Below are 18,556 nucleotides of genomic sequence, written 5' to 3'. Positions count from 1 at the left end.
AGTTATTGATCCCGGAAGTCCGAATCTGTGATCATCTAGTTAGCTTGATTGAACTGTTTACATTAGTCTTCTGCTTGAACTGCTGTGTTTTCCAGGAATAACATTTTGTTATCTGTTTATGACATGCAGATTTCCAGAGGAGTATTTATCCAGAATAATAAGATTGAAATATAAAGCTCTGATCATAATAAGAATAAATGAAATATTCGATCCTTATCGGACTCTGTTGTCCGATTTTGATCGAGTCATCAAACACGTGATCGGGCCTGATTTACGATCACGTGATTCGCCTTGAAACGGGTTTGGTTCGACCCACTTTCACTGGTTTAAGTTATCTCTGTTTCTGAAACTGAAAACTCAGAGTTTTCCTGAATTTGGAGTTCACAAACTCAGAGTTTCAACAAAACCTGCTTTTTGAAACGGGCCCCTGATCTATGGTCTCAAAACAAAACACTGCAGAGTCTGACAGAGGAAATCGTTTCAGGAAGTCCATTCTTAAATGTCTGGGAAATTATTTTTATACACTTTGGTAGATTTTACCAATAAAAATTGGCTTTTTTGCCAATATCTCTGTGGTTTTTGTCAAACACATTATTACTTTATAACTCTGCATCTTTTTTGCCAGTTTCTCCTTCCTGTAGCTTCCAGGTTGGTGGTAAAATGCTAGTTAAGTCTCACATTATTGACCATTTCTTTTTTCAAATCCTCAGCTTTCAGTCCTCTCACCGGCGCTTGGCTTTGACTGCAGATGTTTGTTGTTTTGTGCTGCGCTTACTCCACACACCAAACCTCAACACCTTCATCAGGTGAGCACACGTCAGAGGGAGGGGGTAACAGATGCTGAAGACAAAAGCTAAAGTGTTCATTTGCTGACATTTAAATTTGTATCTTGGGGGAAAAAAACATACTAAATTATTAGAATAGAGCTGGTTTTGAAGGTGGTTGGGATCATTAGGAGGTTTCACGTCTGATTGTTTTACATGGAATATAACAGCAACAGTGATATTGGGAAACTATTCTTGAAAGTATTTGAGACAGATCAAACCCTTCCATACACCATTAGAAATAGTTTCACAAAAATCATTGCATGAGGATTATGAGGCTGTCACACAGATGTCCTGCATTAGTCTTTGTTACATTGAGTTAGTACAAGTCCTGTCAAACCAGGAGGAACAGAAGTTTCTTTAAATTAGACAGTCTGTTGGGACAGTAGCAGGGCTTTCTAGTCCAAACCAGAGAAACAAAGCAACAATCGCGGAAGGGAAAAGGAGGAAGAAATGTCAAATCATAACACAGGAGAAGGGAAGGAGGGAAGAACAGGCTCTGAGGTGCATCCTACCACTGTCCTGCCCCCAGCTAACCCCCAAGAGTCAGGAAGCTGCAGGCAGGACAGTGAACCGGAGTGACACCTAAGGTTTGGGGGAGCCTGCATGCACAAAACTGATGGGAAACTGTTCTGTATGGCTGCTCCCAGCCCTGGAGCAGGGGCTGGAGGGGGAGGACGAGGTCAACGAGATGGGAGCCAGCAAAGAGTAACCCACTCTCCCCAGGACAACGGCCGGGACAGGGAAAAACAAAGAAACAGATGTTCAGTCACAGGGACACAAGAAAACAAAGTGAAACTGAAGCTTGATGTGGTACCCAAACGACACTCTGAACAACACCCGAGCATGATGGGAAATCTGCCTCAAAGCTAAACAATAACAGGATTAATTTCTAAAGACTCCACAGTACGCAGACATGAACAATAAAGTGGAACCATCAGTGTCTCATAGCCCAAGATACTAAACAGAGAATTAAATGATAAAGTTGTGCTCATAAATTCACATAATCTGGAGGAAATTATGGATTCTTGATTTGTTCCAGAGAATATTAAAGGCCCTGTGCGGTCAAAATCGGGATTTTTCTTAAACTGCAATAAAACATTAGTATTTATGTCACAAATGAACCCCCGTATAATTATTTTGTCACCCGCGGCCCCGTGCACTCTCTTCAAGCTTTCAAAGATAGCGCGGTCGCTCAGATTTTGGGCAGCCACCGATAAGTAGGTCATAGGTCGTGTGACGTCAGTACAGGAACATCCAGCTAGATCCGCTAGTGTTGTGATGACTTTCTGGGCATGGAATTACTTAACATAATAGAATTTGGACTGCCGTGGATTTGGGGATTCCAACGGGATAATGGTGAATAGGAGTGTGGTATTTGGGTGCAGTAATGTGCCGAAGAAGGGGGTCTCCCTTCATGAATTTCCCGTTTCAATAAAGGAGAGGGGCGCTCCCGGTCAGGGGGAGGCTTTGAGCCCTCCCCGGCCCTCCGGAGGAGGAACGCGGGGGGTGTACGGGCACCTGGCGGGCACGCGCCGGACGGCCAGGGTGAGGCCGCCGCGCCGCGCTGAGGGGGATTTGCGGTTGTTACAACTTTTAATTCCTCTAAATAGTCAAGTTTGATCGTCTTCTCCCCGTCATCGCTGTATGAGCTTTCACCATCGTCATCCGAAGCCCCTGTATCCTCAGATGAGGAAACCTCCGGTTCAAACTGGAAGGGCTGTACACCCTCCGAACCCTGTGTCGTTAAAATTCCCGTGTTTGATGAAGGCTCATCACCTTCATCCAAAGAAATATCCGCTAAATCGTGGTCTACGTCGCTTCTCAAACCGTTCGCCATTGTTGTTTACACTCTGGGATCCCTGAATTGACGTCACGCGCAGCCCCCGCCCATCACCACCTATCGCCCAAATTTGAAGCTGTGCACGACCATAAAATGATCAATAAAATCGCGCTGGATCATTTCAAGTGAATATTTTTTTATCAGATTTGTTTTCCAAGTTCCATTGACTTTCTAAATTAAAAAAAAAAAAAATTGCCACTGCACGAGGCCTTTAAAGGTAATACAAACACTTTTTTTCCACTCATGGTCAGTGGTTGGTTTAAGTCATTTATTGTTAAAGACAGTGTAGACACTTTTAAACCTGTTAAAAAGTTTACATCTTCCAGTGGTGTGAAATATCTTGCATTGCTTCTTTTTGCATCAATAACAGCTTAAAGTGTCTTATGGTTGTTGTGGATCAGGTTCTTTATTCTTTCTAGCAGTAAAGCAGCCCATACTTCTTGGCACAAATCCAAAAGTTCCTTTAAAGGTACTTGGATACCATGATTATCTTAAGTCTTTCAGAGTAAACTATATCCATATAAATGATCATATTTTACCTTTGGAACACTAAAAAGAAAATTATTTATTAAACATGAGTCATTTTTGTTCATTATTTTTATACGACTCAATCTCTGAGGCTCCGCCTTTTGCTCCCTGAGGGTTCCACCTAGATCCAGTGTGTCACCCACGAAAAAAAATTAGGACATTTTTTTTATTTTTTTTTTAAATATTGATGTAGGCCCACATACAGTGCAGCTTGGGCGTTTATCCCCCAAAAATGGCTCAGACAGGATGGTGATGGCTAATAGGGCTGTAACGAGTAATCGGGTGCTCGGGTATTCTGCTCCCAAAATTTCGAGTACGGATATTCGCGACGTCCAAGATCGCTGATTCGCGATCTTTATAAATCTAGTAAATTGTAGCAAAATATGATCAAAATATCATCTGGGGACGATGTATTTTTTCTCTGAAATGAGGAATTAATATCAGATTTTAAGTTTACAAACTAAAAGTCCGAAACAGCCGTTGTACTTCCACCGGAAGTAAACACATCTTCGTGACGGTGAAGCTTCCGGTTTTCAGAGTAAAATTAGCGAGAGCTTTTTTCTGTTCATAAACTGAGACTGAAGTTCCGCTCACAGACGTGATTTCTGAAAAAATGAATTAGCTTAACATCAGAGCTTTAGCGCCAGTGTTTACATTCTGTTGACTATGATAACTCTTCAACATTTGACACAATTAACGAAACTCCAGCTTATGCTGAAGAAACAGCCTCGTGCTGTTGAAAGGTGGATGTAATCAACCTGAATCAGCTGATTCTGCTGCGAAAAAAAACTTTTCATAGGAGCTCTGCAGCAATATGTGATGCTTAGAACGTAAAATATTGAAGAACTTTGAAGATAAAAAAACTGTGGAGAACATTTTCAGGTCTTGTTGTTAAATGACCCAAAACAAAAGTGATTTTTATCCTTTTTATGTTGTTTTACTGCTGAACCTGAAGATTGAAAAACAAGAAAAACTTTAAAACTACAAAAAAATTATTTTTATCTGAATCTTTGTGTTTTTTTTAATCAGTTTAGTTGATTCTGATCACCTGTTCTAAATAAAGGTATAAATGATGATAAATACAAATAATTTCAATTTCATCCATCTAGTAAATAGACATACACATAGCAATAAACATTATAATAAAAAGTAAGAATCGTGGTTCAACTCGTGAATCGTTGCTCTTGATTTGTGAATCGAATCGCCACCTAAGGGATGATCCACAGCCCTTATGGCGAATGGGTTCATTTTTGCGGTGAAATTCAGTCTAAGAGACCAGATGACATTCAGACAATTCAGACAAGACCAGATGAACATTTCAGAATTTATTGATATGACATATAATCTCTGTATCAAAAATCCTCTTTGCTTCCACTTTGATCCATTTACCTTTCTGCCGTTGCTCAATAATCCATTTTTAAACCAGTTCTCCTAATTCATAGCTCGCTTTTCCACCAGGAAATAGTCCGCTCCCTTTGTCCTGTTGTCTTCTCAGTATACCCCATCTGCTTGCATCATTCTCGGATAGGTTTATGATCCATCTCGCACGTTATGCAGAATTCTCACCAGCCCATAAGCTCCTATGCCACCGTACGAAGTTTGAACGCTAAAGAATGAGCATTTCTTGGTCATCTGCACAAACTCAACACAGACAGCTGGGGTCTGCTGTGCACGAGCCACAAGGGGGCGAGGGGTGGGGGGTACTCTCGAAGCTAGCTGAGCACTGCTAGCTCAAGCAGCTAGTTTCACGCAGGAAGTGTTTGTGTTAGACTGGAGGCAGAGCAGACTCTTCCTGAAAGGGGCAGTCTCACTCTGTGACATCAGCACGTGAGGACCCGCCTGTTTATATGGGTATGGAAGGGGCTGCTGTAGAGTGCAGGTTTTTAGAGGATTACTCAGAAATGCATGAATTGATCAAAATACTGCTTTGGGGTTCCTTATAATGAGGATTGAACAGTATAATAAAATTAAAAGATAAAAAAGTTGTTTTTTATGCTATGGCCCCTTTAAATTCTTGGGCTGCCTTGCTTGAACTTCCCGTTACAAATCTCTTCAGGCAGACTCAATAATAGTTGTTGTTGTTGATGGAATGTCCAAGTGCCTCAAAGCTGAAGAGTGACAGTTTTCCTCCTGTATCTTCTCATAACATCCTGCATTCATCATTTTGACCAAGTTTCCCTTGTCTTTGTAGCTCACACATCCCATACCATCAACGATCAATCTCCATGTTTCACAGCAGGAATAGTGTTATTTTCATTATAGGCCTTGTTGACTCCTCTCCAAATGTAGTGTTTATGTTTGAGGCCAAAAAGTTCAATCTTGGTCTCATCCCTCCGAATGACTTTGGTCCAGAAATTTGAAGGTTTGTCTCTGTACTGTAGGGCTGGGCGATATGACGATAAAAAACCATCTTACGATCTCCAAAGCTGACGATATGTCATTTTTGAGAGATCGTTTTATCGCGATCTTCTACGAAAAGCTGCAAGAGTGAGAAGGCAAAAGGTTGTTGACAGCTGTGACTTTAAATCCGAGCTGCTGCCCCCTCCTCCTCCCCGGTGTGTTTTTCTTGTTTGGAAGTCACGTCACATACGACGTGACAGAGTCACTTTGGATCGAGTCTTCTCGAGTAATGAATGACGGAGGTCCGAAAAAGTAACAAAAGGAGACGCAGTGTTTTGCAATCGACTTCAAAAACCTTGACAACAAAATAATCCGATGGAGAGGAATCATCACAGGACAGGAATCGCATTTTAATAGAGAGAAATCAGGCTGGGAACTGTGAAGAGTGTGCTAAAGTGGGTGCTAGTAATTCATGAGAGACATGCTAGTTTGGTTCTTTAATGTGTGTTTTTATTAATGTTTCGTGTTTTTAAACATAGTGGATGTTAATTGCACGTATTTACGTTCAACCTGCACAAAAACTGATGGTAGTTCATGTAGGAAACACGTAGAATGTGCGGTCAAGATGCACGGTGCTGCATTGTTTTGCTAGCTCTTTGCATAGCTTTTGCTAGCTACTGTAAGAGCCTAAATCTTATCGTCGGTCCCCCCCCCCCCAAGAAGTGTAAGTGAGTTTGCACATAATTTTCATAATCCTTCACTGTTGAGCTTCTTTCTTGGTCGTACGGACCGAATAAAAGCCCAGCTAGAATAAACAGTGCTAATGCTAACGCTAGCTTTCTGCTCAGTGACATAAACACAGCAGAGAGCAGATGTTAGTGAAGGAGCTGTGGATGTAAACTTTAACCTGCCCCAACATTTACTGCTATTATCTCTGTGTTTTGAATCTTAACAGTTTGGCAGATGTATTTGATGTTATCATCAAAGTTTAAAAATGTTTTTTAAAATGGTTAAAGATGCTAGCTGGAGCCTTTTTCTCAAAGTAAAATGAAATCGTCTATTTGAAGGTGAATTCTGAAGCAATTGAGATTTATTTACCATGTATGTAATCCAAAAATAATACAAGTTTCAGTTTCATTTGAAAATGTGGTAAAGGGTGTTTTTATTAATATTATTATTATTTAGCACTTTGAGCTGTTGTTAATAGGGAAAGGACTTTACTAAACTTTATCAGTCATTCATGCTATAAACTTCATCAGTCTCCCTCATTTCTGGTCTTGGGTGACAATCATTTACAAGCTCTGTTTTATGGATTTTAGCACAGAGGTAAAATTAAAACTCACTGATATTTAGAAGCTGTTCATTTGACGGCAATGCATTACCTGTAGCAGTAGAAGGCGCAATTCTTGCAATATTTACAGATTAATCTTAATAGATAATAACTATTTACTTCGAATAAATATAAATATTTGTTAAAAAATGTGTTTACTTCTTTCAATTAAAATCATTATAATAAAATTTTTGTCAATTTGAATTTATTTTTAAAAAATTGTGATAAAATCGAAATCGTGAAATAAAATTAAAAAATCGTGATTTTATTTTTTTGCCATATCGCCCAGCCCTACTGTACTGCATGACGTTTAGTAATCAAGCTATTTAGTAGGACTGTAACGAGTATCCGGGTGCTCAAATACTCGCGATCTGCTCCCGAAAATTTGAGTAAGAACATTCGCAACGTCCAAGATCGCTGATTCACGAACTTCATAAATATAATACAGTGTAGGAAAATATGATCAAAATATTACCTGAGGAGGATGTGTTTTTGCTCTGAAATGCAGATTAATGTAGGATTTTAAGTTTAGGAACTAAAACAAAGCCGAAAGAGCCGCGGTACTGCCACCGGAAGTAAACACATCTTCGTGTAGGTGAACCTTCCGGTTTTCAAAATAAGACCAGTGAGGGGTTTTTTTCCATTCAAAAACTGAGACTGAAGTTCCGCTCACAGACATAACTTCTGGAAAAAATGAATTAACTTTAACACCGGAGCTTTAGCTTCAGTGTTTACATGCTTTTGGTTATGGAAACTCTACAACATTTGACGCAATTAACGAAACTTCAGCTTATTCTGAAGAAACGCAGCCTCATGCTGCTAAGGGTGGATGTAATAAACGTGAATCAGCTGATTCTGTCGCAGAAAAAGAAGAATTTTTTCATGCAGGCTCTGCATCAATATGTGATGCTTGGAACATAAAATGTTTAAGAACTTTGAGGATAGAAAAATGTGGAGAGAATTTTCAGGTTTTTATGTTAAATTATCCAAAACAGAAATTATTATTTTTTTTTTATGTTTTTATGTACTGCTGAACTTAACCAGAAGGTTGTCAAAAAAAAGGTTAAAATGACAAACATCTCTAAATAAAGGTATAAATGATGGTGATTTAATACAAATAATGTCATCCATCCTAATAGACATAAACATAGCAATAAACATATTAAAAAGTAAGAATCGTGGTTCAATTCTTGAATCGCTGAGCTTGATTCGTGAATCGAATTGCCACCTTAGCAATGATCCACAGCCCTAGTATTTATTGATATTTATGTAAAAAAGGCTTTGTCTTCTGGCCCTTCGACCATGCAAAACATTTTTCTTTTTAATTATTCATCTTAAAACATCCACACCAAAGTTTTTCCTGGACACGGGTGAAGCTATTTGCGGGTTTTTCTTTGAATCTCTGACAATTTTTCTGGCTGGTGTGGCAGAAATTTTGGTGACTGTGGTTTGGTTTCAACAGAACTCCTCACTTTTCAATTCTTGATCAAAGTATGAACCCTGCAGACTGGCATTCTCAGTGCCTTGGATATCTACAGTTCAGTTACCTTTTCCCGTAGATCTTTTGACAGCGATTTAATGTTCCTCATGACTCAGGATCCAATAATATCAGTGCAGCACTGGATGAAGGGTCTGGTGGGAGTTCGGAAACTCAACTCATTTGTGAAGTTTCTGTTGTCATTATGAATTTAAAAGGATAAACAGATTTTTTGTCGATTCATGATTTCACCCAACCTCTAACTATAAGTTGAAAAAAGTTTTTGTTTTTTTCCATTTTCTTTTAAAAATAGCCAAGAAATCTGAATTTCTTTTAGGGCATGTAAATCTATGAGCACAACTGTATCAATATCAAAAAACAAACAGTCATAAACATGTTAAATGATAAAACTGGTAATTAATAACACTTCTGTAATAATATGACTTAAAGTCCCACTCTGATTATCTTTTGATCTAGATTCAAAGTGTTCCCAGAGGTATTTTAATTATTATGATTCAAACTCGAAACACTGTTGTTTTCTAGAATATAGTTTCTGCAGAGCAGCAGGAGTTCATTAGAAAATCTACAGTTGTCCTGCTTTCATCTGCTCATCAACCTTTTGTTCACTCTCTACTCTAGCTTAGACCTCCTCACACCCCCAAGCTAATGTTAGCAGTGCAACAAAAATGATGAACAATATTGTAGCTATCCAGCTGTACAGTTCTGATCCAGATTCCAGATCAGACGAGGAAAACAAAGATGTTCATGGATCCATTTGTCTGCATCAGAATAGAGTGGAGCAGAGATTAAGACCTGCCCAAAGTATTTTCTATGACACAAAGACGATCTTTTTCAAACAGCTTTCATCTGCTCCTGATTCTCCACTATATAAATAAAGAACTGCTCAGAAATACAATTTTGATCTTATTTTTTTAACACGTCCTCATTCATTCATTCATTCATCTTCTTGGCTGCTTCTTCCCATTCGGGGTCGCGGGGTGCCGGAGCCTAACCCGGCTACTGACGGGCAAAGGCGGGGTTCACCCTGGACAGGTCACCAGTCTGTCACAGGGCCTCAATCACTCACACATACACTCTCACATTCACACCTAGGGACAATTTAGAGTCATCAATTAACCTATGAGGCATGTTTTTGGACGGTGGGAGGAAGCCGGAGTCCCCGGTGAAAACCCACGCATGCACGGGGAGAACATGCAAACTCCACACAGAAAGGTCCCAAATCCCCCAGCCGGGATTCGAACCGGGGCCTTCTTGCTGTGAGGCAAGAGCATTCATCAGAAAATGCCAGGAACATGTTAAAAACGCCAAAAGCACAGGTTTTATCGGTGTAGATCTTTAAATCTTTTATGTCTACAAATTGGTAATCAAATAGAATGTAACTTATTTAAACAATCTTAATGAAACCATGTTATAAGCTGTAGTTCTTAAAGGCTCCATCAGGTCTGTGGGGCTCTGTTCTCTGGCTCTGAAGAAAACAGCGTTGCTGCATTCACAGCAGTTTGTGGTTCAGAAAGTTTCTCTCATTGATGTCAAAGAAGTGAAATGATCCTGCTGTTACAGCTTCCTCTGCTGCTAAACATTCAAGTGATGAAAAGAAAAGGCAGAACACTTTTGACGGAACTCCTAAGAGATGAATGAAGCTGATTTTTAGAGGTGTTAGGACATCAATAATAGGGAGAGGCTCTGGGTTACGGGTTAAAGCACCAGTTTGAAGACGAGTCATTACAGACCAAAACAAGGGAAAAAGGACGACTTCACTGCTCCTCTGCAGGTGATAAAGCTTGTGTGTGTTAGTGGATCAGAGCATGAACATGGACTGGAGGATCACCGCTCAGAGCCAAGACTGAATGATGGAACTCAGGAAAAGAAATCAGCTTCCATGTCTGTTGGCTGAATTCAGATCAAAATGGTTCCAATTTCTCATTTATTTGCATCTTGGTCAAACTTTTCTTTACTGCAGATGGGGTTGGGCACCAAAATTTGGTTCCAAGTAGGAAACGTTAAATGCCTCGTGCAGTGGCTATAAAAAATTTTTAATTTAGAAAGTTAATGGAACTTGGAAAACTAATCCGATAAAAATATTCACTTGAAATGATCCAGCGCGATTTTATTGATCATTTTATGGTCTTGCACAGCTTCAAATTTGGGCGTTAGGTGGTGATGGGCGGGGGCTGTGCGTGACGTCACTTCGGGGATCCCAGAGTGTAAACAGCAATGGTGGACGGTTTGAGAGGCGACGTAGACCACGATTTAGTGGATATTTCTTTGGATGAAGGTGATGAGCCTTCATCAAACACGGGAATTTTAACGACACAGGGTTTGGAGGGTGTACAGCCCTACCAGTTTGAACCGGAGGTTTCCTCATCTGAGGATACAGGGGCTTCGGATGACGATGGTGAAAGCTCATACAGCAATGGCGGGGAGCAAACGGAAGGCGAAAGGAGGCTGCAGGATTTGTCATGGTTTGTATTTTACACACCGCCCGTCGCTACTACCGATTGGATGGTTTAGTGAGGTCCTCGGATCGGCCCTGCCGGGGTCGGCCACGGGCCTGGCGGAGCGCCGAGAAGACGATCAAACTTGACTACCTAGAGGAAGTAAAAGTCGTAACAAGGTTTCCGTAGGTGAACCTGCGGAAGGATCATTACTGGAAAAGGAAAGGCGCCGCCGCTGCTGCGGAGCGTCCTTTGTCGTCCTCCTCCAGGGCCGAGGCGGACGGAGCCCCCCCACCCGGGTCTGCTGCTGCGCGACGGGTGGGCTCGCTCCCCCGCCGCCCTCTCGGCATCCCTCGCCCGCGCGCAACCAACCCCCGCGCGGGTCCTCTTTGCAGACGGCCGGCGGGGTCCTACTGCGCCCTGCGCGGAGGCCACCCCGCCGGCCTCACGGCCACAGGAGGGAGTAAAAACCCTTTCGTGCGGGCTCGGCTGCCGGCGCCGGATGACTGTCTGGCGAACCCATGGCGCCCCCCATGTCCGGCCTGGGGCATCGGAACCGCAAACCCCCCTCAGCGCTGCACGGTGGCCTCACCCTGGCCATCCGGCGCGCGCCCGCCAGGTGCCCGTACACCCCCCGCGTTCCTCCTCCGGAGGGCCGGGGAAGGCTCAAAGCCTCTCCCTGACCGGGGAGCGTCCCTCTCCTTTATTGAAACGGGAAATTCATGAAGGGAGACCCCCTTCTTCGGCACATTACTGCACCCAAATACCACACTCCTATTCACCATTATCCCGTTGGAATCCCCAAATCCACGGCAGTCCAAATTCTATTATGTTAAGTAATTCCATGCCCAGAAAGTCATCACAACACTAGCGGATCTAGCTGGATGTTCCTGTACTGACGTCACACGACCTATGACCTACTTATCGATGGCTGCAGAAAATCTGAGCGACCGCGCTATCTTTGAACGTTTGAAGAGAGTGCACGGGGCCGCGGGTGACAAAATAATTATACGGGGGTTCATTTGTGACATAAATACTAATGTTTTATTGCAGTTTAAGAAAAATCCCAATTTTGACCGCACGAGGCCTTTAAGATTTACGCGGTTCTACCGAAACCCAAAGAAGCTGCTGCAAACGGTTTCGCATTTCAGTGCTTAGTTTCATTGAAGGTCTATTCGTCTTTGTAGATGTCAATCATTTATACTCTATTCAGTACGTTGAAGTTCTAGCCAGTCCTTCTGCCTTTCCTGCAGACCGGTGAGCACAAGGGCGTGCGCTGCGCAGCGCTCAAATGTCTGGCTGCATTTCACAGCAGATCATAGAAGTTTGACAGGTCGCTGCATCACATCAGCAAATCAGAAACCCAGCAATACAAGCGTTTTGTACTGTTGCACCGTGGCGGTTCTCTGGCTACAACCAGCCCCCTGGATTTCAGTGGAGCTCGCTCGTTCAATACGCCGGCAGACAGACTGCTGGTGCGGGGAGCGGTGTCCCGAACTTTGATGTTTTTCTTATTATCGTCAAGACAATCATTAAAAAAAATGTTATTGCTTTAATAATTATGAGTGGAATTCTGCTTCCTGAGGTGGAGGAAACCCAGCAGTTTGGTAATGCCACTGAAGTGATGTTTACAAAGTTCTTAATTAGTCAAGGTAATTAATGAATTTTCTTGTAAGCTTTTTCTCTTTCGGGGTTGGAGGGTGCCGGAGCCTATCCCAGCTACTGATGGGTTTACCCTGGAAAGGTCGTCAATCTTTCTCAGAGCCTCAATCACACACATTCACTCTCACATTCACACCTAGGGACAATTTAGAGTCACCGATTAACCTATGAAGCATGTTTTTGGACGGTGGGAGGAAGCCGGAGTCCCCGGTGAAAACCCACGCATGCACGGGGAGAACATGCAAACTCCACACAGAGAGGTCCACAGTCGGTGGTTATGTTTAAGATCCCCCAGCTGGGATTTGAATCGGGGCCTTCTTGCTGTGCGGCAAGAGCGCTAACCACTGCGCCACTGCGCATCCCCGTGCAGTAATACTGTCTACTGAGGTAAAATGTGGAGGAACATTGACGGTTTTGAAATTTGAATATCGCCCAAGCCTACGCCCACACAATCGGGGTAAGTCTATTTTCCCTCCTAAAGCCTTCAAATGAACGTCAGGGTTGACCTCCCCGTTTTTCCAGCTTAAACCATCTTGGCTCTGTCACTCTGTGGTCAGTGAGGGCCTCCGTGTCAGCGTCCAGCCTCACCCTCTCTCTCATCCTCCACGTGGCTGATCCGGAGAGCCATGGCCGCCTTCTCCTCTCGGGCCCGGTCCCTGGCACTGATGGCCTCGGCCACCATCTCCTGCCACTCCAGCACCTGGCTCTGGGTGTCGTCAGCACTGCCAGATTCACTGGCCTGAGTTCAGCAGCAGCCAGACAGAAAGAGCATGTTTCATTGTTTACCTACACAGGGTTGGACGCTCTGAAGATGAAGGGTTTGCAGCTGACCTGAGACGCAGTTCTCTTGGTGAACTGCTCCAGCTCTGCTTGCAGCGTTCTCTGCTGCTCCTCGTACAACACCAACTTGGCCTCAAGCATTCCTGAAATTATTCAAACACATCAGAGTCTGGCCAAAGCTGTGGTAGGAGGAACAATGTTTCAGGTCCATGTCCCGTTCTGTTCTTCATACCATTCTGCACTTTTAGTTCCTCATACTGCTTCACCTTCCACTGCATCTCCTCCCTTTCCTCCTCAAGTGCTGTGATTCGTCTTCGAAGGGACATCAGGTCAGGTGGGGCAGCTCCAGCCTAAACGAGGGGGGAGAGAATGTAACACCAGCTCAGCAGTTCCTCTCACAAAGGAAACTAAAAAGAGCCAACAAACAACAAAAACACATGGTGAGGCTTCGTTTGATCATTACGGTCCTCGCCTCTGGAACAGTCTGCCGGAGAGTCTCAGGGCAGCAGAGACCGTAGAGGTTTTTAAGAAGAGGCTCAAGACCCACCTTTTTAATTCTGCTTATAGTTGATCTTATCTGCTTATTTATTAAATTAGTTTTTATTCATTTATTTTATTTATTTATTCATTTATCTTTCCTCTTTATGAATTTTATTTAATATTTTATGTATTTAATCTCAATTTCAATGTTATTTATTTATTTTACATACATTTTATGTATTTAATTTTATTATCTTACTGTCATTTTACCCCCAGTGTTTCCTGTGGGTTTTATCATATCAGGGCTTGTCTGCTTGGTCTGGGGTCGTTGCCGTGGTTCTCGCCCTTGCTGGGGGCGGCTGGAGTCCTGCACTGCAGCCTCACAGCTGTGGAGTGGACTCCGTTGCTGTCCCGGTCAGGGTGGGCGCCATGGAGATGTTCCTTTGGCCAAGCTGGCTCCTGGTATGATAGAATCCTCAATACTGTTTCCTCATAGCAGAGCCAAGCCTTAAGTTTATTTTACAAGTTTTTTATTTTTATTTTATTTTTTTAAGTATTCATTGTGTGTGGGGTCATGGGTGTATGTATTATGGGGAGGGTGTGTGTGTGTGTGTGTGTGAAGTGTGGGTTGGGCTTTTACTGTGTATGTTTTGTTTTTAAATGTGAAGCGCTTTGGGTTACTCTTGAGTATGAAAGGTGCTTTTATAAATAAAGTTTGATTTGATTTATACCATGGCTTCGTGAAAAGGTGAGAATGGAAACCTAAAAAAAGTCACATAACCTGAATATTCTACATTATTGTGCTGGCAACCAGAACAACAGAAACTTTAAACATACCGCACTTTTTGGAGTATAAGTCGCAGGTTTTTATACAAGTTGGCCAGAGGTGAGACTTACACTCAGGAATGAATTGTATATGATTTTTAAAAAATAAATATTGAGTCATATAGTCATTAATTTTTCCACTGACAAGAGCTTGCCCTTTAGGAGTTGTTTCCCACCAACAACCATTAAACATGGAGCAAAAACTCCATGTTTGTGTCCAAATTTCTTCAGTATGCACCACTTGGTGCACTATGTAGTCCGCTTGCCATTTTCTAGAGCTGTACAAATCTACAATTTCAAAATTGAGTGCCCTCAAAATTTTCCAGAATTCTCTGTTAAAAAAAAAAAAAGCAGTGTAATTTGATACTGACTAGTGAAAATAGACCACAATATTTGCAGGATTTTTCATGTAAAATGTAAGGAGAATGTTACGTCCTGCTGCTGCTGTCTGGCCTCCTTTCCCATCCAGTTCCCTTTGGCTCACCTGGCAGGTGTGGCCAATGTGCCTTGATTGGCAGCTGGTGTCTATTTAAGTCAGAGCGGCCACACCAAGCCAGGCAGGGAGCAGAGCAGCAGGCTGGGTTTAGTTTGTGTGGTGTTGGTTTTTGACCTTTGTTACCTTTTGTCCTCAGCAATCTTAGATTGCTTGGTTTTATTGTGTTAGTTTGGAGTTGGACCTTGGTAGTTCTGATCTGCGGGCTTTGTTTAATTTATTTTGACTAGGTAGTTTTGTTAGGCAGCCGTTAGCAGGGAGCTGCTGACTCTGACGGTCGTCATGGCTGGGTCAGCAGTCTCCCCGATTTCTTTTTCTTTTGGCCAAGGTTCCAACTCCGTTTTTGGTTTGCCTTCTTTTAACCAAACCACTAATTATTTCTTGCTTTATTTCAGGACACAAGTTTCCATTTATTTTAAATAAACTGTGTTCTGTTTACACTTTTTTGTTGTCCTGTTTAATGTTATTGTCCCCACTGATGGTCCTCCCCTTGACTTCGGGCCAGTTTGCCCATTGGGGACATAACAGAGAATGAGTAGAGAAAGAAGAGGAGATAAGTAGAAGTTTAAGTAGATTCATAAATACTGTAAAATGTTCATATTTATTAGGTTTTTGCTTTGGGAAATTGGTAACATCCTATTTGCTGTTTAAAGAAGAAAAAGTAGTAATCATGTTTGCTTTTAAAATCCAGGGCATTAGAGAGTCCCACACCATATAGTTAATTTTAGTATTTAGAGATTAAGAATGGATTTCAGACACAGCGCATGTTTGTTGATCCTTGTCCTGAACTTTAAATATATATATTTTTTGATGCATTAAGACTGGAGGTGGAACAAGATATAGGTATGGTATAGGTACGTTTTTAACCCAAATGCCGCAAAACTGGGGTGCATTTTGTTGTTTTTCGCATGCAGTGGGGAGGGGGGAGCTCCTCAGTGCTCCCACCACCTGCTCCGCTGGCAGATGAAAACACATGTGGATGGCAGAGCAAAATGGTCCAATCTGTGTCTGTATTTTCCAAAAGTAGGAGCCAAAGATTTGTGACGGAGCGGAGCCAAAGATGAGTGCCGAGGATGGAGCCAAAGAATTGTGACAGGGGCGGAGACGGATATTTGTGACAGGGGCAGAGCCAAAGATGTATGCCTAGGGTCGAGCAAGGAATTTGTGAAGGGGCGGAGCCAAAGATTAGTCATAGGGGTGGAGCCAACCCTCTGTGATGGGGGCGGAGTCAAAGATTTGTACCGAGGGTCAGAGCCATAGACTGTAAAAAATAATGGACAGAGCGAGCAATGAGGTCCCCCATTGGAAATGCATTACTTCCTCTCCTCGCGAAAGTAGGCCACCGCTTTAACCGTCAATTCCTGAAAAGGATACCGCCATTTGCAAACGATCTTCAGCGATTGGTCTGAGTCATAGCTGAGTCATCGAATCTACAGGAAGTACTGTCGCCAATCAGGAGTGAGTTTTTTGCAACCGTCTGCCGCTTTCCACGCCTCTACCACGAGACCGCGGGATGTAAACAGCTTCTACTTTAATCACGGCGGCTCGGGAGAATCGTACAAGTCATTGTTGAAGCCTTTGAGGGAGAACCATTCCAACATTTGATTCTGTCAGCGGTCCTTTTGGATTTACTTACATTTATTCCTTTTTGTCGAGATAAAAGGAGCATTTGGGTGACGCTGCTGGAGAAATGCGCGTGTCCCTCTCGCGCGCGCCGCAGCTTTTCCGTTGTCATTCGCGGCCAGGTTATAGTCTGAACAGATGCACGTGAGAAGCGCGTTCAGCTGTATTTAAAATAAATAACCACCCTAACAAGTGAACAGCTGGATCTTTATTCTGTTTGAAGATACGACCAGGTCCTTTCAAGTTTGTCTCGCGCTCCTCAGACGGCTGCGTCTAATTCAGGCTGAAGCTGGAAAATTGCGGCGAAGATGAAACTTTGGTTGGTGATTTTATGCGCATATATGCAACTTATAATTTATAAGCTACAATCAAAACAGTGAAATAAAGAAAAATGAACGTTAAACAAACAAATAAGTCCAAAGCACATAACCTCAGAGTGAAATCTATTTCTACAGAGTAAATCCTCATCTAAAAAAGCCGACAGCATGCTTCTCTTGTTGTTTTAAACTGCTGCATCGGTACATTCCATTGAGGAAAACAACAGTAGGACAATGATTGGTACATTGTTGAATTGTAAAGTAGGTGTTAAAAGGTCTTCACGGACCCATTGATGAAGTCTGCTCCCATTGGCTACCCGTCATCTGTCAATCAAACCCCCCAGACGTTCGACGTCAGACCCACAAACGCTTATTGAGCCATCTGATTGGTCAATTTATAACTCTAATAACTTGTGATAATGGAAAAAAATCTTTAAAAAAATTTAGGATTAGAAAAAAGAAGTTAAGCAGAAAGCAGCAGAGGAAGAATGATTATTCTGAGATATTAAATGACTGAGAAATAACTGTCTGTTTCTCAATGTAAGTCAATGGGACTTTGGCCTTTTTGCAACCCAGTGGTACTTCCTCTATGGAACACGGAAGTAGGGGGGCTTGCTTTGTCCAGTTATTCTTATACAGTCTATGGTCAGAGCCAAGACTCCCTGGAGGGGGCGAAGCCAAAGATTTGGAACTGGGGTGGAGCCAAAGATTTGTGACGGGGCGGAGCCAAGGATTTGTGACGGGGCAGAGCCAAGACTCCTTGACGGGGGCGGAGCCAAAGATTTGTGACGGGAGAGGAGCCTGGACTTTGTGACGGGGCGGAGCCAAAGATTTGTGACGGGAGAGGAGCCTGGACTCTGTGACGGGAGAGGAGCCAGGACTCTGTGACTGGGGCGGAGTCAAGACTCTGTGACGGGGGCGAAGCCAAGACTCTGTGACGGGGGCAGAGCAAACGATTTGCGACGGGGGCGGAGCCAAACATTTGTGACAGGCTCTTTTAATGATGCTGATCCACTTAGCAAGCCTCTCCGCATCTTTTAGGAAAAAACTTCTAACTCAAGACGTTTGTATAAAATATTTGCATCCAAATGACGTGGTTCTGCGTCGTCCATTCATTTCTGATATGGACACCTCAAAGGGCATTATCACTCACATTTCTGACAGCATTCTGACATTTTGAACATCTCACCTGACTCTTTTTCAACTCCTCCTCCAGCTGTCGAATCCTAGATTTAGACCAAGCTTTGATTTTTAGGAACTTGGCCTCAGATTTGCTGGCTTCTTCCGTTTTCTGCTTGGCTTGAGCTGAAATATATTAAAAGAAGAAGAGTTTTCTAAAGAGGAGACTTTAAATCAGGGGTCTCAAACTCGTTTCAGCCGGGGGCCGTTGGAGGCCGAGTCTGGGTGAGTCTGGGCCGCATCAGGATCTTCACAAGAAAGCGCTGAAAAAACATTCCAATGTTCTCAAATATCTTTATTTCTAATACAAAATAATGAATTAAATAAATACATTTTCAAAATGAATGTTTAAAAAGATCAAACATTAATAAATAAATAAAAGAATAACCATGATCATAC

The 18,556-nt window shown here is 42.6% G+C and overlaps 1 protein-coding gene across 4 annotated transcripts in view; it reads right to left on the bottom strand.

Moving 5' to 3' along the window:
- Positions 1 to 18,556, bottom strand: part of LOC112160825 (golgin subfamily B member 1) — a 71,458-nt gene that overhangs the window by 50,667 nt on the left and 2,235 nt on the right. For all 4 annotated transcript variants that reach the window (XM_036217228.1, XM_024295649.2, XM_036217232.1 and 1 more), the window contains exons 3-6: positions 18,168 to 18,283; positions 13,473 to 13,590; positions 13,292 to 13,383; positions 13,049 to 13,199 (exon numbers count right to left, since the gene is read on the bottom strand). In XM_036217228.1, coding sequence (XP_036073121.1) covers positions 13,049 to 13,199; positions 13,292 to 13,383; positions 13,473 to 13,590; positions 18,168 to 18,283 — 477 coding nt within the window. The remainder of the gene's footprint in view (positions 1 to 13,048; positions 13,200 to 13,291; positions 13,384 to 13,472; positions 13,591 to 18,167; positions 18,284 to 18,556) is intronic.

Source organism: Oryzias melastigma, linkage group LG3, assembly GCF_002922805.2.
Source record: "Oryzias melastigma strain HK-1 linkage group LG3, ASM292280v2, whole genome shotgun sequence".
Taxonomy (NCBI): domain Eukaryota; kingdom Metazoa; phylum Chordata; class Actinopteri; order Beloniformes; family Adrianichthyidae; genus Oryzias; species Oryzias melastigma.
The sequence above is the reverse complement of the archived record's forward strand: the minus strand, read 5'-3'. Positions and strand labels throughout refer to the sequence as shown.